The sequence below is a fragment of the Enoplosus armatus genome, chromosome 24 (genome assembly GCF_043641665.1).
Source record: "Enoplosus armatus isolate fEnoArm2 chromosome 24, fEnoArm2.hap1, whole genome shotgun sequence".
In the NCBI taxonomy this organism is placed as follows: Eukaryota; Metazoa; Chordata; class Actinopteri; order Centrarchiformes; family Enoplosidae; genus Enoplosus; species Enoplosus armatus.
Genome location: NC_092203.1, coordinates 10,946,822 through 10,967,386, shown reverse-complemented (window position 1 = coordinate 10,967,386; position 20,565 = coordinate 10,946,822). Strand labels below are relative to the sequence as shown.

The 20,565-nt window shown below is 41.0% G+C and overlaps 2 protein-coding genes across 3 annotated transcripts; both read right to left on the bottom strand.

Annotated features, from left to right (window-relative positions):
- Positions 1-457: 457 nt before the first annotated feature.
- On the bottom strand, positions 458-5,565 carry LOC139306834 (glycophorin-C-like). 2 transcript variants are annotated; one of them, XM_070930791.1, is made up of 4 exons: positions 5,449-5,565; positions 4,857-4,923; positions 2,029-2,070; positions 458-1,693 (listed from the first exon to the last, which is right to left on the bottom strand). In XM_070930791.1, the coding sequence occupies exons 2-4, from the start codon at positions 4,909-4,911 to the stop codon at positions 1,497-1,499; spliced, it is 294 nt and encodes a 97-aa protein (XP_070786892.1). In that variant the 5' UTR covers positions 4,912-4,923; positions 5,449-5,565; the 3' UTR covers positions 458-1,496. The 2 variants fall into 2 exon arrangements, with proteins under 2 accessions (XP_070786892.1, XP_070786893.1); XM_070930792.1 differs by lacking the exon at positions 2,029-2,070.
- A 2,503-nt stretch (positions 5,566-8,068) lies between these two features.
- Positions 8,069-9,442, bottom strand: s100b (S100 calcium binding protein, beta (neural)). The gene is made up of 2 exons (XM_070930811.1): positions 9,299-9,442; positions 8,069-8,215 (listed from the first exon to the last, which is right to left on the bottom strand). The coding sequence occupies exons 1-2, from the start codon at positions 9,440-9,442 to the stop codon at positions 8,069-8,071; spliced, it is 291 nt and encodes a 96-aa protein (XP_070786912.1).
- Positions 9,443-20,565: the final 11,123 nt, after the last annotated feature.

Sequence of the window (20,565 nt, the reverse complement as noted above, 5' to 3'; positions counted from 1 at the left end):
ACCATAACGTCCCCACAATTACCAGAAGTCCTGAATGACTCAAACTTTAAAACCAATCCCAGGCACCTTGGCAAGACGTTTGTATCCAAACCGTCACCGGCTCTGAGCAGGACCAGAGGAGGAATGTGGATCATCTGGCAGCACCAACAGCAGCAAAATTAAGCTTTTATAGTTCTGAATAGTTTTCATATTACAAGTGTGTTATATTCTTTGCTGTTTCCCCCAAATTAGACCCTCAAATGCACAGAAAAAGAAAAATCACGTTTTCAAATGAGTGCAGTGCATGTTCTTGACCACTAGATGGAGCCGTTTAAATTCACTATAATGAAGCACCTTCTCAAAATCACACAAAATAAATGACGACATTGTGTGTAAAAGTGTAAACTTTATTCTTATAAATTGTTAGTAAGTAAAACTACTCAAGAAGAGATTTTAATTAGAAAATGTGTAAAAAAAACAGACAGATCTTCTTCCACTATATTGAAAACAATTGACTAAATATTGTGACTCTCTAAAAGCCTTTTCATCTTTTGGTTTATCACCATTTCTTTCTATTTATTGAAAAACTGAACTCTCTACACACAGATTATTCCTCACATCTGATTCACAACAGTGTGGCATGTTAGTCAGAGTCACTCACTGTTATAAAACATTACAAACAACCAGGGTGGAAATTCACCAGCAGCCAGTAAATGTTTACCAGCGTCTGGTCAGCTGGTTAGTTTGGAGCCTCTGGAGCTGTAAAAGTCAGATTTGTCTGGTGGAGCTGTAAAGTTTTAGAAACCAGCAGCATCTGAGCGGGCAGGAGGAGTTTTTAACATATGAGTCAGTACATGAGCCACTTAATAAATCTGCAGAAGAATGTAATGTGGTGAAAATTAGAGATTTGAGGCAAAAGATTTCATATTTAACGGGGAATGCCACTTAAATTGATGGCTGTTATTCTGCAAACATTTTCCTTAAAGTGTTAGAAGTTATTTAAAGCTGCACCAGGTTTATTTTCATTAACTATGAAACCATCTCGGAAGAATCAATCAGAAAGCGAGAAAAGTGCTGCAGATTTCGGAAAGGTTGGCACATGAATCAGCCTTGAGATGAGTAATGATCAGCTGGTTTAAGATCAATATCTCTGTGTGTTGATGGGATGTTTAGTTGTGTCTGTGCTGATCAGTAACAACCAGATGATGTATAACTTTATTCCATATTTCAGTTTAGTGTTTGGCAGCTGCTCGTCACAAGTTTTTGAGTCTTATTGGATATTTTTCCTGACAAATAGTCACATTAGGAAGTTTTTTGCATGTTTCGTCCAACAATGCTGCTGAAATAAAATGGCCGGTGCTGCTTCACAGGGAAAAGACTCACATGTCAAACAGTTATGTCTTGTGCAAAGTTGCTTTGTGCAGTTTTAGGAAATTGGTTACTTTTGAAAAATAAAAAAATCCTCCTCAGTGAAACAAAGCTACGAAGCTCTTTAGTCCTCGAGCAAGTTTTCTTCTTCAGTCGTCCTCTTTGATCTTCAGAGGTTCCCTGCTCTGGAGCGCCGCGTCAGAGCCGACGGACTCGTCGTCATCGATGTCGTCGTCGTCGTCGCCGTCCATCTCGTTGGTGACGTACGAGCCTTTATGTCTGGACAGACACCACAGCAGCACCGCTGTCGTGCAGATCAGCAGCAGCAGCACTGCACCGACGATCCCTGGAAGATGGAGCGTGAATGTCAAGACAGGAGATCCCTGAAATGTGCACATTAAATCTCTCTAATCATCACACTGATTATAATCAAACACAAAAAGTCTATAATTAGTTAATTCAGTGGTTTTAATAAGATGTTTATGCTGAGTTCATTTAATGTGGAATAGAGAAAGATCTTGTAAACCAAAATCAGGGTCATAATTGGGCTTTAAATGGTGTGACTCTGGTTTTAGAGAGGCCAGACTGCTCTATAGAGGCTTAAACAACTTAAGGAAGAAACCTGATTTTACTGTCTGTCTGTTAGCATCATTAAATATTATCAGGAAGTTCAGTTCTCACCTCCAATTAAGGCTGCAAACGCTCCACTGTCTGTGTTGATGACTGTAAAGACAAATTAAACCACCATTCATTTATTATCAGTTATATATGTCCTCTCCAGCTCTCTAAAAATGGTTTTATAGTCTTCAAATAGTTTCATTAAACACCTTTAACCCCTTTAATGAAACACCAGTCGCCAGAAACAAGCAGGTGAAATATACTTTTTAGGGTGAAATTCAAAGAGCTTACTTCAGTAAATGTAAAAGATATATTGTATTATTGTTATTATATTATCATCGTGTTAATGCTGCAGCATGTGAAGGTCATCTGAATACACCAGAATATTGTTGTTTATTAATATAAAATATGATAAATGGAGTAAAAAGTACAATATTTGCGTCTGAATTGAAGAGTTGATGCACTCTGGGAACAAATGCTGCAAAGCTCCTCTGAACACATAACAGAAGCTGAAGGAGGTTTTCCAGGAGTTTCACATTTTCCTTATGTATTTTCTTGCATTAAAACTTCAGAACTTCATTAGGTTTTTTCAGTATTTAGCCACCACGCCCGCGCAGAGTTGCACATTGTAAAGTTCGCTGCAGGACACATGGCAGCACAGAATCCAACCATGCATGGTATTCAAACACCCTCAGTCTATCTTAAAGCCTCAGTGTGACTGAAGCTGGTTTTGCACTTCAGGGCCAAACGGAGCTCAACTCTGTTTATTTAAACATCATATAAACGGTCAAATCACAACCTACAAAAAGCAACAAACAGAAACTGAGATAACAAGACATTAAGTTGACCCTAAAAAAGTGAACTAAGAGCACAATTTTGTTATCTTGACACAGAGATAATGAAGTTGACATCTTGAGATGATAAGACCCCAAAATAATAATAATAATATAAGATAATAAGCAAAAAAACGTCACCCTCAGAAGTTCTTACATGGTTTGAAAGTCAGAAACACGACTACAGATGTTGCATTTAGGTGTTTTAGTTCAGAAATATATCACAAAAACAGACTCTGCATGTAAACGTTTCTACTTTTTACAAATAACGCAGTGAAAACAAAAGATATTTCACAGTTTAATAACCAGAAATCTGATGTTTTACTAACTATAAGCAATAAGCAGTTTCATGTAAAGTTCCTTTCTAAATGATAAACAAGAATCTAGCCCCTCTCTGGCCCTCTCTGACCCTCTCTGGCCCTCTCTGGCTCCCTTTGGCCCTCTCTGGCCCTCTCTGGCCCTCTCTGACCCTCTCTGGCTCCCTTTGGCCCTCTCTGGCCCTCTCTGGCCCTCTCTGACCCTCTCTGGCTCCCTTTGGCCCTCTCTGGCCCTCTCTGGCCCTCTCTGACCCTCTCTGGCTCCCTTTGGCCCTCTCTGGCCCTCTCTGGCCCTCTTTGGCCCTCTCTGGCCCTCTCTGGCTCCCTTTGACCCTCTCTGGCCCTCTCTGGCTCCCAACAGAGTTGACCCTCTTTGGCCCTCTCTGGCCCTCTCTGGCTCCCAACAGAGTTGACCCTCTTTGGCCCTCTTTGGCCCTCTCTGGCCCTCTCTGGCCCTCTCTGGCTCCCAACAGAGTTGACCCTCTTTGGCCCTCTCTGGCCCTCTCTGGCCCTCTCTGGCTCCCAACAGAGTTGACCCTCTTTGGCCCTCTTTGGCCCTCTCTGGTCCTCTCTGGCTCCCTTTGGCCCTCTCTGGCCCTCTCTGGCCCTCTCTGGCCCTCTCTGGCTCCCAACAGAGTTGACCCTCTCTGGCCCTCTCTGGTCCTCTCTGGCTCCCTTTGGCCCTCTCTGGCCCTCTCTGGCTCCCAACAGAGTTGACCCTCTTTGGCCCCGCCGTGGAAACGAGGGCCAGCGGGTATCAGTGTGTCAGCTCTTATCTCCACGGCGACAGACCCTGGAGGCGTCACACTCGCTCCTTCCCATGCTCCTCTCTGGCATTAGGCTGATAAGACACTCCCTGCTAAACACACACACACACACACACACACACACACACACATACACCGTGTGTGTGTGTGTGCGTGTGCGTGTGTGTGTGTGTGTGTGTGTGTGCTGGGACTCACATCAATGAGAATCATTGATCAAAAACTGCACTGATCAGATTCAGATTAGATCGTATTTTCATGCAAATACTAAAAATTCTCCATTACAAGTAAAAGTTCTTCATTCAAAATCCTACTGAAGTACACGAGTATTATCAGTGAAATGGCATCTGCAACTGATATAAGTATTTCAATATTATGCTACTTGATACTTCTACTTCACTGCATTTCAGAGGGAAATACTTTTTACTGCACTACATTAATCCGACAGCTGGAGAAGATCAGTTTATAAAGTATGACATAATATGATATATATAATAACATAACTCTCTGAAAGTACTTTTACTTGAATACTTTTGCTGTTAATACTTTTACTGAATGTAAATGTAACTTTTACTAGTAACAGAGTACTTTATATACAGTTAGCTGTCCTGTGGTTCCCAATCTGGGGGTCAGGCCCCTCCAAAGGTCACGACATAACTTTGAGGGGGCATGAGATGATTAACGGGAGAGTGAAGAAGAAGAAACAAAGCTCTGTTACACAAATCTTTCTTTTTTGTGAAATATTAGATATTTTGACCTCTTTGGGCCCCGACCAGATATTTAAATGAAACCATCTAAAATGTTTAAATCTCTCTTTTGGTGGAAACACGATAAGGAGCCCAAACAAGACACTGCTAAATGTTCCATTAATCTTAATCAGAAAAGTAATCAGTAACTAACGCTGTCAGATGAATGTAGAGCGGTAAAAAGTATATAAAAATATAAAGCACTATTCACATTCATGTACTTGTACCTACCCTTGGTCAGTATCTGGGTCACAACCTCAGTAGGAGGAGGCGTGAAATCGTCCATGATGACGTCAACCTGAGCAGCAGAAAATGAATAAATTGAACAATTCATGGCTGTTTATCAGATATTCATAAACGTCATTGTCTCTTTCTCAAAAAGCTGCAGGATCCTCTTCTTCAGTAACAGTTCTTCAACAGTAATGCAACTTTGTCATAACTGTTCACAGTGATGGATTAACTGCAAGATGTTACACTAAAACCTGCTTTGAAGGTATGAAATCAATCTCAATTTAACTTTAAGTGAGTTAAAGTTTGCAGGATTGGAAGTAAATGGAGCAAAAATATACACAAGCTACCCAAAACTTCCATAGAAATTACGACGTTTTTACTTTCCTTTCACATCCCTCTCTCGTCTTATTTAAGACTGCAGCTGCACACGTTAATTGTGTACATAACATACAGAACATATATGCAGCAAAGCTATGTTTAGTGTGGATGCATCGTTTTAGAGATTATCGACTGCAGGCAGCTTTTAAAAATGTCACAAAAGATTTTAGAAATTAAAACAAAACAAGGCGTCAAAACCCCCCAAAAAACTCACCAGTTCTGAGAATCTGCAAGCAGCTCTTCATCCACGAAGAACAAGAAGAAGAAGAAACACAACAGAGCATATGCTGGACAACACACACACACACACACACACACACACACACACACAGATGGGTGTGGTGTCAGTCCCCAGGGTCGGGATCTGTTCCCCCTCCAGCCAATCAGGAGGCTGACTCCACCTCTCTGATGTTAAACAGCCTGCAGATGTCTGAAACTGTGCAGCTGACAACGCCTCTTACATCATCTCTTCACACACACACACACACACACACACACACAGTAATGATCGTGTGTGTGTGTGTGTGTGTGTGTGTGCGTCTGTACACATACAGTGTTTAATAATCTCACCTTCAGCCACTTAGTTAATGTAGATCTCTCTGTTTAACATGTTGCAGGAGTTATTCCTGTATGTTATAGTGCTTTCCTACGTTTCCCAGAATGCCTCCAAACAACCAGAGAAGAGTGTCATAAAAATAGTTTTAATATGTGACTGTTTTTCTCCCCAACTCTGAGGCCGCCTCATTCGAAGGACGTCCCCTGTGGAGGACTGACGGCCAAAATGAAACTCGTAAAGAGCTTTTTAGGCTCGTTTGTCCTTCAGGTCGATGATTCAAACAGGTGACTAACCAGCTAGTTAATGAGGTCAGTGGGGAGAGGATCTTACCTCACACCTGAAGGTCGCTGCACTCAAAACTAAATAAAAGATTAGAAAGTTATGATGTTTGAGCTGTAAATACAGAGCGACGTGCATCACAGCTCTGAAATGAGTTTGTTTGGGATTCAAAACTGGACTTAATACTTATATACTTATATACTTTACTTTAATACTGTGGGAAAAGGCCTCAGACTCGCTCTACAAACAACTGCCACCCACAAAAAAAAAAGTTAGGGATCAAACAAGGTCAGAGAGGTTTTGGAAGGTTTGACATGAATCCCGTCAATCTGCAGTCCAGAGTAGAAATCTGACATTTTAAATAAAGTTCTCTGTCTGATTGTTTTGGTTTGTGATCTTATACACGAGTTTTTCGTCTGCTACGAGTGAAAACACACAAATCTAATATCTCTCAAGTCACTCATCAAACTCAAGACACTCAAGGCAGCAAACAACACACTGAGGAAAAGGTAATACTTGTTAATGACGACCAGCCAAGAATAAATTGGGGAAAAAACAAACAAAAACAGTCTCAGAGTCAAGCATTGATAATTTAATTCATTTCGTATCAACATCCAAACAAACCAGTGCTCAACATTTCAAAATACACATCGTCAGACAAACTCTGTTCCTTCTGCTTTGATAAACATTTTTATATCCATCGCATGTTTTTTATTCTAGCAGGTTGAATCAGATTGTTGGTTTAACTAAACTCAGCTACTAAATAATTTTGTGATTATTTTAGCAGCCAGCTAGATATTTGGAATTTATTATGACTCAAATAATTGTGGGTTTCTTGTTCAGTATCTCAATATGAAGTAAAGAACTTCCAAACATGAAACAAACTCAAACTTTGACAAAACATCAAATAAATGTAGAACAAACAAATTTACTAGCAACATCCAACCAGACAGATTTTCATTGTACAGTATAACTCCAAATGACGGTTTTTCTACCAGACTGGCAGCTAGAATAAAAAAAAAATCAAAGTCATTAGCCATTTTCAAACTTTTACTAGCCAATTAAACTTGTTAAGACTAAGTTACCAGTCACTTCGAATTTTTAACAATTTACTAGATTTCTCCTAAACTGTGGCTTCCAAAGTGGCTTCTAGATTATGTAAAACTCACAAGCCATTTTGAAACTTTTACTAGCCAATCAAATGTTTTTTAATGACTACCAACTTGGTTGACTCCAAAAGTGGCTACTGGAGTTGATAAAATGGTTATTGGCCTCTTCAAATTTTATGTGTAAAATCTCAATGATCAGTGGCTGCTTGACTAACTTACTAGCCATATCTGAAATATACCAGCCACAATCTTAACAGTTTAAAAAGTACCTCTAAAATGATTATTATGTGTAGACAAACTTACCAGTCATTTTTACAACTTTACTGGCCCTTTAGACTTTCAAGAGAAGAACCTTAGATTACTGATTGCTTGGTAGCCAAAGTTGGTAGCCATACCCAAAATCTAGCAAACACAAAAAAAACCCAGCTTGAATTATACAACGGGATTGTAAATTATGCTAAATTGGCCATTAAAAAGTACAGAAATACTGCCAAGTTCTCTAAAGATCTTTTTGAAGTGCGAAATGTTGTTAAAGAAAGCCCGCATTTCAACTACTTTAGGTTACTGGTCGACTTATACAAATTTAGTAGCCACACCAAAACCCAGACTTTACAAGCCATCTAGATATTTAGAATCAAATAGAAAGAGAACAGGATCTTGAAATCATGGTTGATTTCAGCTAAACTAACTACTAGACTGGACTGTTTGCCAGCCACCAGCCAAACCTCACCAGGCATGTTTTGGCTGCTGGCTGGAGTTGTGTTTTCCCACCCTGCGCGCTGCTCTGAAGGCACCGACGGGTTGTGCGTTGCTAGGCTGCTTTTTCTTTATAATTTACTGTACCCCCATCCCCCCCCACCCCGCCTTTCGTCTCCATGGTCGCCTCCCCCTTACTCGTCCTCATGCTCGAAGAACTCGTGGCAACAGATGGTAACCATGGAGATCAATGTCATGAACTCCTGGAAGTCACACTCGGCGTCGCCGTCGGTGTCCAGGCCCTCCATCAGGCTGTCAAGTGTGGCCTGGTCTTTCACATGCTGCAGGGGGGGGGGGACAGGGAGCTCACATCAGGTCATATTATACAACTCGGGACTTTAGATTAAAATAGGCCTGGATTCAAATCAAACTTCTGAATCACAATATTTAGCTCGGTCGGAGGTGGATGAAGTATTGAGATCTCTGAACCATTGTTTCGCTGTTGGTGACACTACTAGAGTACATAGGCTGCAATACAGTAAATAACTGAGTATTCATAGTAGATAGTTTAGAGAATATTATATACATATAGAGATATGAATCTGACTTCAGCACCACGGACAGCGCCATGGATTTATCAATAGACAGTATAGTTACTGACGGTTCAGGGCCACGGTGGGGGCCACAGAGTCTCACTCGCACAGTCAGATAAAGGATCAATAAGTGGGCAGACTGGACTACATACTCATCTAAACAACCCCTCTGCTGCTCGAGGATGGAGAGGGGGGGCAGGTTAATACGCTTCTCATACACATCGATATGCAACTCACCAAGACACAAACCGTTGACCTTGTTTATATTTTGGATCTTGTGGATTCTAGATATGTTATTGATAGTTTATATTTGCACCTTTTCCTGCTTAGGATAAATAAAGTATACTTATACTTAGCAATAAGAAATATCACGGTGTGGAAATACTTCATTACAAGTAAAAGCCCTGAATTCAATAGAAGTTCAAGAGTATTGGCAGCAAAGTGTTTCGTTATATTACAACTATTCCTTTCATCTGTATTTTAATGCTCTATATGTTTTGGGGGGGGGGGGGTCTAATTTTAGCTGATCATGTCGTAAGTAGAGCTGTCAAATAAATGTAAAAAGTACTCAAGTAAAGTAGGCTACAAGTACTTCCAAACTTCAGTGCAGTTTTAGAGTAAACGTACGCCTTCCTTCTTTCTTAACTTTAACATCTGATCGTGTAACATCAACCTCCCCAGAACAGCAAACGTCTTAAACTCTCCTCCACACTGAATGTACTTTTACTTGTACTGAAGGATTTGAATACTTCTTCCACCAGAGGCCATTTCTGTCTGTGTTCAGGTGAAACTTCCTGCAGAGTTTCAGATCTCTTCGTGTTCGAGTCTCACCGCCATCAGATCTGGCAGCTCGTCGCTCAGCAGATCCTTCAGCTCGCTCTTTTTCAGTTTGTGTTTGTCTCCTTCTCTTTCTGAATACTTCTGAAACACCGCAATGATGGTCGCCATCGAGGTCTCCAGGTCGGTCATTGTCATCCGTCTTTTCACCGTTTCCTTAAAAAAAGATCAATGAATGAATGAAAATCAGAAATCAGGATTTACTCGCTGCGAAATGACCCAGTTGTTTTTGTTTCACATTTAAAATCTCTGGTTGAAATCAGGTTTCAGATAATGAAACGTACTTTCTTTAAAGATGGTCAAATGATTGATTAATTAGCATCCAAATCAAAATATTAGTTTTTAATATGCATATAAATACTTTATGGTCGTTTGCTGTTCTCTGCAAGTAAGTGACCAAAAGTAATCTACATCATACAGCACTGAACAAATTACGCTGACAAGCCTTAATCTAACTTTGTCATATTAATATATGATTAAAACAACTTCAGCACAAACTGTAGTTGATACTAATGATTATTTGCATTATTTGATGCTGGAATTACACGTCTTTAAACGAATCTTTTCACATTTTATTTGTCTTTTCTGTTTTTAGATTTATCGTTCGGCACAAAAGGCTCAATCTATCAAGCGACTCTTGGAAAAAAGACGGATGACCTTACCTCCGTGTGAGTTCAGGCAGAAGCTGTCTGTTGTGGAGACTGAGGATGGACGGCAGGCTTTATGCTGCAGCACGGTGGTGGGTGGTGGTGTTGAGGGTGCAGCGCTGAGGTCAGCCAGTCTGTCATTCAAACTGCTGACCAATCGCGTCCGTCCACCTCCCCTCACTCCACTGCAACCCTGTGCTAACCAGCAGTGATGGGCATGTCTGACTCTTAATGTCAGTGCAGTAATGTGTGAACACTTTCCCTGTTACTATCATTAAAGTTGTGGTAACTTTTAGACAAGTAAAGATACAGTTTTCTCCCATTAATAAGACAAAAGAGCATTACTGTGCACACGTGGCAGAGAGTTCAAAAAGTAGTAACACTAAGAATGAACTGGAAAACAATGCACACACGAGGTGATACTAGGGGCGTAGGACAAGACCAGGACCAGGTAAGTAGATGCAGGTGAGGATAATCAGGGCTGGAGAAAGACGAGGGCAGGAACTGAAACGACAGGAGAGGTTAATGTCAAAATAAAACAGGAAATGCAACAGACAAAAAACAAACATATGTTACACTAAATTGTGGCTTCCAAAGCTGCTTCTAGATCAGCTATTTATTAGCCAACGACCAACTTACAAGTCATAACAGCCAAATAAACCTAAACCTAAACTCCACTCACACTACTGGCCCAAATCCGGGAGAAGGACACCCAAAAGTCTGGAGTCCACCTATTAGGTAGACTTGGTGTTTTATTGTGCCAGGATGTTTCCTGATGGACTCAAATGCTCATTGAAGGTCTGTGGCCTTCGACAATGACCCTTGAAACCCAGCGGAGCCAAGGAGGATTGCCACGATCGTGTCTCTTCCATGCAACTGTGACATTATAAAAATGGAAAGTGTGGACAGTTACATGTGTTTAACGTGTTTAACTAGTTGTGTTGGGTTTATGAAGAGTCATTCCCATGAAAGACGACGATTACTTGGAAGCGTTGAACAGTGTGTCCATGTTCCTTATAATTAGTACCAAATTACATTAGGAAATGACAGGAATCTATAGAACCTGTAAAATAAAGCATCACACTGTAAACTACAGGGTCTTTTCCAGTCGACAGATATTTACAAAACCTTGCCAAGCACTTGTGAACTAATTAAGATTAAGCTAGACGAACAAAGAAAGAGCCGAACACCTCCCTCTGTATCTTCGTGGATCGTATACCATCTATCTGTGTTCTCCCTTTGATCCGGATCTGCTTCTCTCTCGTTGTGTTTCGGGCATCTGCTGGGCGACAAAGGCCCGTTTCAGAGGAAGCGGCTGGCCGTGCATGTTAATGAAGACGCTCTTTTCACTGTTGAAGTTGGCCAGACGTGTGCCCTCCGCGGCCCAAAGAGAGCTGCATCTGCTCGGGCCAAATAGGCAGGAGTTGAGATGTCGCGGTGCCAGGTTCTTACTCCAAAATGCTGTAAACAAACTGCTGAAACTGAAAAATAGGCATAAAGTTCAGTCAGGATTCATCCTTTTATTCAGATTGCTCCTTCGTCAGATGTAGCTTAAACATTCGTGTCAGTGAAGCCTCTTTGACTTGAGTTCCTGTGCTGGTTTTGAATGCAGGTACATCTTTACATCGATGATCTCCACAGCGTTCTGAATTCCCCGGATGACTTCCTCCAGCGCCCTCCGTGACCTCTGACCTCCCTCCACTCTTTGTATTTTCGGTTGGAGAACAGAGCCGTTTATGACATGATAAACTGTGTCTTTGTTTGATGATAAATACACTCCTCACGCGGACGACTACAGTCGGCTGCATTGTTCGCTTCAAACACTGAAACTCTGTGCAGAGAAACGGGATGAGAGACAACCAAAGACACTGGAAACATCCACCATCTCTCTCTCTCTCTCTTCATTCATCTGTCAGTCTGACTTTTGGTTCGTTTGTCTGCTCAGTTTGTGTCGGGAGTGAGAACAACCAAAGCTCAAAAGTACTGCTTGTGTACTACTGTCACATACTCAGTAAATCCTAACTTTCACTTATTATAATTGTATTTATTTTGGCTTATTTTGTGTGTAGAAGAAGAGTGAATTGATTTTTTTTTAGTTTTTAATTTTACATCTCAAAACGTTTTACTTATAAAGTCGAAGTTTTGACTTGTTATGTCATATTTTTGACATAACAAGACTTTTATTTTGATGAAGACAAAGTATCACGTACATTTTTAGTCAACAGAACAGTAGATCAATATTTTTTATTAAATTAAATAATTTCTTTTGTCCTATTTTATTTCTTAATTATAACTTATTAGTTTTACTCCTAATTAATTTGATCTCATAATTGTAATTCACTCTTCCAAAGTTATGTCTTGTGAAGTAGAATATATGACTTATTATCTCATAATTATGACCTATTAAGTCATTTTTATATTTTCTTTCAGATATTTCACAGTGAATATATATTTTTACATTAAGTCACATTAAATATCACTATTAAACTTTTTAATACCACTAACCTTTCACCCTTTATTCAGTTGTTGCTGTTGCAGGGTCAATAAAGTTTTAGATTTTTCTGGTGCTATTTGGAGTTAACATCATGTTAATTGTTTTTATTTTTTGATGTTGTTGGTCTCTTAATAAAAGGAAACAGCTGTTAAACTTACAGCTGAAGTCACAACCCTGACAGATTTTACACTTCAGCGTCTTCACTGTCTTTCTTCCTGCTCTGTTGTGGCTCTTTTCGCATTTCGTCTCCCAGGTGATGGCGTCCTCAAACGGCCAAGGCGTCCTCAGAGCCAGCACACCCCCCCCCCCCCCCCCCCCCCCCCGGGGTCCCTGAGCTGAGCTGTCGCCGTGGCAACTCGCTGGGCTGGAGAAAAGGCTTTTGCCAGGCCGCTGAGTCATCACCTGGCAGCCATCCTGAGTTTTGGGTTCTTTCTTTTAAAGTTATTTTTATTGTGCAATTTGTCTGTTTTTCTGCCTCTAAAGTCAAAGAAGTTGCTCCATTTACTGTCAGCCCTCTGTGACCTCTGACCTTTGACCTTCTCATTATTCTACTTATTGTTTTGGCAGGACAGAAGTTTCTGTTGACCTCTGAGTCTCTGAGGGATTTGAAACCAGGTCTCAAAAGTAAAAAAAATAAAATCATACAGTGTTTCAGCTTCACCTTGTAATTCTCACACATCACCGTTAGAGGGCAGCAGTTTGTCAGGCACAAACTCACCTCACATCACATCTATAATCGTAATAACTCACGTATCAATAATCAAACTGAAAGGTTTTACACCACTTCAAATTCTCCACTAAATCAGTATTATCATATTATATAACAGTCACAGCTTTAAACGGTTAGTTGATTTTAAGTTTTAGTGGGATTTATTATAGAGAAGTAATAAAGGGATTTTTGATGATTTACAGGTTTATTTATGACAGATTTTATTATCTCAAAATGAAAATTAAAGGATTTTTTCAAAGTCAGTGTATTAATTAAAGGTACAATACGACTAGGAAAGACAGGATTTATAGATTAAGGAAGTTTTGAAGGGGGAATTATCATTTATTAGGAGAAAATGTATGTAAAGATGAAGGAATGTGTGGTTTCTAGTCCTCTGTCTTAAAAACAGTAACAAGTATTCAATTCTTTCTGCTTTTTAAACTCTAACTAAGGTCATGAAGAACTCATAAAAACGTTTAGCAAAACACATTTAGCAAACTATTACAGTTATTAGAGTTTCATTCCTCCCTCGGCGTCCCCTCCTTCAAGGTTGTTGTTGTTGTTGTTACGTGTTTCTACCTCTGGGGGGCAGTCTGATCCACAAACATCAAGGTCAAAAGGGTATCCGTTCAGTCTTAGTTAAAACTCTCATCGATCAATTGTATTGATTCCTTTAAAACTCCCATTTAGTCAGCAGTCCAGGTGGCAACCAATGAAGTAAAAGTCCTGCATTCAAAATGTTCCTTCAGTGAAAGTATGTAAGTATAATCAGGAAAAAGTACTTTAAAAGCAGTAAAATGTCCCCTGTGACTGTTATACTATTATATATTATATCATTAGATTATTATTACAGGATTTTACTGCTATTTCTTTTACTATTTTTATTATTTTCAGTATGGATTAATCTGCCGATTATTTTCTCCATTAATCGATTGATTGTTTGGTTTGTAAAAATACTGAAAATAGTGAGAAATAATTGTCACAATTACACCAGAGCCCAGAGTGACACCTTCATAATGCTCGTTTTGTCCAACCAACACACCAAACCTCATTACAAATATATTAAAATTATAAGAATAATCAAAATTAAAAGCAGCAAATCTTGCTGCAAACATGAGGTTAGAAAATACTTGTTTTACTTTGAGGACAGTTTGTCAATAACATAATAAAAATGTTAAGATGAGTGGAAAATTAGACCTCAAGGTGGCGCTATAGGAAAGTCAGGGTATTCTCAAAATGACAAGGATTCATCGTGTGGAGACCATGAATGTTTTTAAGAAACGTCTTATGATAAATGATGGCCAAAACTACAAAAGTAAAACCAAAATGATGCTTTAATATCTCCTTCAGTTTCTTTTAATGTAGTTTAACCTCTTCCGGTTAAACTAAAACTGCAGAAATGATGGCCCCGACGAAGCAGTTCACAGACGTCTTCCTCGCTGACGTCATGCCTGGTGGTTTAATGGCGCTCGCCCTGGCTGGCGTTTCCCTCCGCCGGGTTACTTCCTGGCATTGTGTCTGTGCGCCTGGCTGCCAATCACAGCGTAATCCGGACGGATCCTCAATCTGTCAGGCAGACATTGAATCCCATCTGGCTTATTTGGTTGTTCACACTGCAGCGGGAGGACGAACCGCCATAAACGCGGATATTAGGAAGCAGCAAAGTGTTGTCTGAAGGGTCAGGGCCGCTGTGAGTGTTATTGTGCAGGGTGTTACTCTGAGTTATGGCTGCAATCACGCCGCTCAGGTGATTTGTGAAGGTCGGCGGTTGTCGAGCTCAGAGGAGATGATTTTCTGTCTTCCTGTCTCTCTGACAAACTCTCACTACAAAAAGACATTTGACTAGTCATTGAGTCTCTGACTCGCCCTTCAAATCTGATTCATTCTTTTGTGTTTCTTTTATTTAAGGTATTTTAAGGAGTGTCGTTATCTTGAAATACACAGCTTCAGCACTTTATCACAGAAATACAATGAAGGGTCAGACCAGACGTGGTCATTTCACACTGAACAGGACTGAACCTGCAACGTTTAGGATGTGAAATGTTCAGCCGAATTCTAACTTTAAAACATGGATGAAACTCTGATAACTCCACCTGTAGCTTTATAAAGAAGTTTAATGAGTTTAACTCTCAGCAGGTGAGATCTGAGTACACGTTGACATCTTTACAACAAAGTCTGATTAGGCTGCACCGCTGGATTTGACAGGAGGTGAGCACATCTGAAATGGAAAGCTATGCACACAACTACAGTTAGTACAACAATATAATAGTTTGGGTCAAACTTTCACCGTTTGACTTACCTTACTTACTTACCTGAATGTTTGATTACAAGCTGACTGCTCGTGTGTTTTGTCTGTATGCAGATGATATCAGATTATACGTTAACTAAAGAAAGTGACAGATTTCAGCTCTAATAAAAACAAAATCAACATGAATGAACATCCTATATCGAGCCACTGCTGCGGATTTGAACCTGCGCTCCACCTCCGTTGCCACGGCAACCCCGAACGTGCCAGCTTTGACAGGCTTTTTTTTTTTTTTTGCAGCTGCAGAGTGGCCATCTCATGTCGCATCTTCCCCTCCCTAATCCCATAATCCTCTCCTGCCTCCACTCTCACCCCCCCGATGGGATTAGAGGCTCCTGGATCAGAGCGCTCTATCCTCCAACACACACCCACACACACACACACACACACACACACACAGGACGACTGTACCTGATGGCCTACATAACGACTTCCTCCATTTTGGGCTAATTGGACTGACAGGAAAACATACTACCAGACAATAAACAGGTACACAGGCTGAACAGAAAACAGGCTGTGGACTGAATAAAGGTCTATGATGAATCACAACATCCATCATAAGCTGTTCAGTTGTTTAGTCTCATACTGATCCTTATTTTTCGAAGGACACATTCAAGAGCTTTCTTGATTAGCGACATTTTCTGTAATTGAGTCCAAAAATCTCCCAAAAAAGGGACTAAATCTGCCTGCTGACGTCGTGTTTTCAACTCTTTCCAACGTCGGACGCTGGCTGGGTCATCAGAGCCATTTTTAGCTCGTCAGTCAGTCGATTAAGTGAATCAGATCACAGACAGATCACACAGCTGGTGGAAGTCCTGCCGTCCAGGAAAGAAGCAGCGTTGTGTTTGGAGAAAAGCTCTTCCTTCCGAAGCAGACGGCGAGACTTCGGGCCTGATTTATCTGTCCGTGTGCCAGACGAGGTTTTCAGGTCCGAGACGAATGTGTCCGAGCCGAGCCAGCGAGGCAGGCGGACGTCACAACGGGGTTTCTTTAAAAAAGGTTTGAGAACAGCTGATGAAGCTCGTGAGACAATCTTGATTAGAGTGATACTGTCTGCGTCTCCTCCTGTTCCTCCTCGTATTTTAACTTCTAGCCTTCCTTTCAACCGTGTAGACACATCCAAGTCAGGAGAAAAAAGATCCAAACACATGATGAATGACACGTCGCGCCGGACAGTCTTTTTTATTGCATGCTTTCATCTTCCTTGTCAAAATCTGGTGCCTACATTACCCCCAATGCAACTGGACAGTTTGGTCAGAGATTCTGGTGTCTTATGCTAGTAGTGGCTAATGTAGCCTGGAGCTGCTTCTAGTCTTCAACCAAATTTATCAGACTTGATGCAGCTTTCTGGAGCCACAAGGTTTGCCCTCACAGAGATGAATAAAGTTGCATTGAATTGAATTGAACTTGTGACTTTTTGTCCGCTTTTGCAAAGGGTTACGGTTAATCAAAACTTGTAATTAGTGGAACTGCTTCAAGAATTAAACTAAACTTTTCCTCCATTACTACAAAAAAAGTCAAGAAAAATGGAAACCATTCTTGTTTTTAGTAGTAAATAGAGGATAAGCAGCAGGATAATTAGACGACACCAGTCTCGATGGGAAACTTTGTGGAAACAACCTTCACTTTCTAATTTCCAGTCAGTGTGATGAATATAACTCTGAAAATATTTAGTCTCATTTAACAATCTTATTGCCATCTATCTATAACTTTTGCACAGCTACGTCTGCGCTGCATCAAACTAAAGCTAATCGTTTAATGCAACAGCGAAGGCGTCTTCTTCAGTGTTTTGACAGTCTTGCAGTGAACGCCCAGCATGACGACGACCACACAGAGCTAATCTTTCCACCCAAACCTCCCCCGCACAATCAGGAACAGCTCCTGACAACCACAACACCATATGGTGAACACTAAGCCCCCGTCAGGTCTGAACAGCAACGCTTCTAACTCTCGGGGAGGCTGGCGCTCCGCTGCCCCGACTTCTCTGGAGCCGTCAGAGGGGATTACTCACGTCGATGTGTTTCTGAGAGGAGCCTGATTTGCAAAATTAGGGCACTTTAGGAGTCAAGTTTTCCCCAAATTGAAACATGTTGTTTATCGGTTTGTAAATGTTGCCAAAACACCAATAAACCACCACATCTTGCAATTTATGATTCAGCAATTCTAGTTGGCAAAACAATCTCACCACAAGGTCCTTTAGTAGCTGTTCTGCAGCTTTCAAACGCATCACATGATCTTCCTCAGCAGATGAAGTTCATAGGAAACTTTTCTGATAACACTTACGGCAAAATGAAACATCTCAGAGGCTTAAGAGTTGTTTTGTTTTAGCTTCATGCTAAAACTCATCCAACGGTGCATAATCGCCAAAATGTAATCAGCCCATCCTGAAAATGTCTGTTAACATATCTGGACTTGGCCATGCAGCAATTTGCTATAATTACATTTGTACAGACAAACAGAGAACCAAAAAAACCAAAAAAAACAACGTTTGCTGGATTTTTGAAGGCGTAAAAAATCTGTGTCAGGGCTGATTACAACATGAATAATTACAGGGGCAGATTAATTAATTTGAGGCTGAACCAAAAATTTAATTTGTCGCCAGAAGCTGCACTATTTGGTTGCAACTCTTTTCCAGATCGCTCCAGAGGACAGGAAGTGTTTCAGCATCTCGCTCAAGGACACGTCCTGCTTGAACCGGTGACCTTTCAGCAACAGGAAGTGCCCTCCGTCCAACTCTGATGCGAGCGCTCAAACAGCTGCCGCCACGAGGACCTGAGACAGAGACGAGAGAGCTCATTATGATAATAGGAATCGGCCGGGGAGCTTTTCAGCGAGATTAAAAACAACTTGATTAACCCGTCTGTCAGTCACGCAGCTCTGCCACTTTGAAATCCTGTCCGCAGATAACGACACGGCCGCACTGAGACTGAACTTTAATCATTACTAATTCTTGTCACACAGGAGAATAAAAACACGCTTTTGCTTGATTTAATCTTCATCTGTCCCACAATTAAACCTTTACAATCTTTGGGTGCAGGAGTTTGGTAACAGAGACCTGGACTCGCATCCAGACTGTGGTCCGGCAACAAAATCACATTGTGTCTGAACTCACTGTGGACGTTTTCTATATTACAAAATAACCTTAACCAAGAGCTGCGAGTGCCTAAATATAACCAGTTGTACTAAGTAGAGTGGTGGTAGAAGTATTCAGATCTTTTACTTAAGTAAAAACAGCAATACAACTGTGTAAAAATACTCATATATATCATATACATTATACTACTAAAGTCAGGAGACTAGTGAAGTAAAAAGTACAGTATTCCCACTGAAGTGTAGTGGAGTAGAAGTAGAAAGTTTAGCATAAAATGGAAATACTCAAATTAAATACAAGTGCTTCAAAGTTGAGTAAAAGTACTCATTTACATTCCACCACTGCTTAAAATACATGAGGAGTACTTTTACTTTTGGTACAAGATCTGAATACTTCCTCCACCTCTGAACATTACGACAAAAAAGTTCAACAATGCTAATAACTTATTTTTGCAACTTTCACAGCATGTGACTAGAAAACATAATCGTCACCATGTTTCCTTCCTCCTGTTGGAAGTAAATTGAATATAAACACATTTTCATTCTTCATCCGGCTGTCGGAGGACAACACTCTTCCTCAGACAGAAACAAATGCAGCAGGTTTCCCTCCCAAACAAAAAAATGCAAAGCAGAGCCAGAAGCTGACAGTACTTACACAGACATCGCAGTATTAATGTGGCGATGATTTACTGATACACCTTCAGCCTCCCTCACTCACTTGTATCCCCATTAATCTCACACCTGCTCACTTGCGCTCGGCTAAATGTTTTTCGGCCTTCATTTGCCCGAGCTCCGCCCCCATCGATCATAATTACCAGCCGTGATGGATGAAGAGGGGAAACAAGACGTCCACTTTACGAGGCCGGTCACTTTGGATGTAACTACGGCAAGCCATTGAACTCGGAAGTGTGTGTGTGTGAGTGTGCGTGTGGCTGTCGAAGAGTTTGCAAATCTTATTTAACTGGGCGAACTGGTGAAGCATGGAAACCCTTTGGAAGATCCATAAAAAGGTTAAACGGCTGCTTCTCCTCTGGACCAAACAGCGTGGACACAGACTGAGAGCGAGATGTTTGGACACAGACGTAGTATTTCATCAGAGCAAGGTGTGAAAGGGCTGTGGGTTTGAATCCCAGGTCCAGTTCACCTCAAAGGTGTTGGACGGGGCTGAGGCCACCACCTCCAACTCCAGAGGTGCATCGAGCCAGATGTTGAACAGGTGTGTTTGTGTTAGCTGATGTCAGTTAGCTGATGCTAGCTGGACTGTTATAGTTATAGTAACCACTGCTGGAAGAAGTAAAAGTGGTCAAACCGTTCTGTAAAAACTGCAGTAAATGTATGAAGTTAGAAGTACTTGCTGGGCAAGTTGAAGTACTTTATATGTTGCTTTTGATGCAGATACGAGACACTTGTGGCACTTTTGGCTGCATAGTGCATAAAGTAATTTTGTTTTTCATCATACACGCTAAATAAACTCCTCTAGTAGACTTGTTAGAGGTGCTCAGACCTGGGAACAGCTGATTGAGCCCCTAAGACCTCTGACCACATTCACTCTTTGAGGAGGGATAAAAATCTTACTCCATACGACCAGAACGCTTCATTAACGGATGTTTTATGAAGAGAGAACTCCACAACTTTGGCAGATAGACCTGTCCGCCTCCCTGTGTTGAATAACTGCGTGGTAATGAACATAAATTATGAATCACAATAAGAAACCAGTCACTGCTGCAGAAACTCATTTATCTCACAGGCGATCCATCTCGGGTTGCCATGGCAAACATGTGGACAGAGGGGTTTGTGGGTAATTGGTGTTGAACTGAAGTGGGCGACGGCGGCGGGGGTTCACAGATAATGATTTTACAAAAGGAGACCCTGCCGAGAGGATCCAGCCCTGTAGTGCTGAATTACCTGAGCAGACTCTCTGTATCAATCCCTCTATTGATCGATCGCTCGTGAGGCCCCAGATGAGACTCAGCTCTCGGCTGTAAAGCTGCAAATCCGTCTTTGCACTGAAGTACT

Bases quoted from the DNA above. Each gene is read 5' to 3' on its own strand.
- LOC139306834 (XM_070930791.1), bottom strand. From the start codon at position 4,911: ATGGACGATTTCACGCCTCCTCCTACTGAGGTTGTGACCCAGATACTG. The intron at 2,071-4,856 runs GTAGGTACAAGT...TTGTCTTTACAG, and splicing joins GACCCAGATACTGACCAAGG to TCATCAACACAGACAGTGGA. The intron at 1,694-2,028 runs GTGAGAACTGAA...TCCATCTTCCAG, and splicing joins GTTTGCAGCCTTAATTGGAG to GGATCGTCGGTGCAGTGCTG.
- s100b (XM_070930811.1), bottom strand. From the start codon at position 9,442: ATGACAATGACCGACCTGGAGACCTCGATGGCGACCATCATTGCGGTG. The intron at 8,216-9,298 runs GTGAGACTCGAA...CCCCCCCTGCAG, and splicing joins AGCTGCCAGATCTGATGGCG to CATGTGAAAGACCAGGCCAC.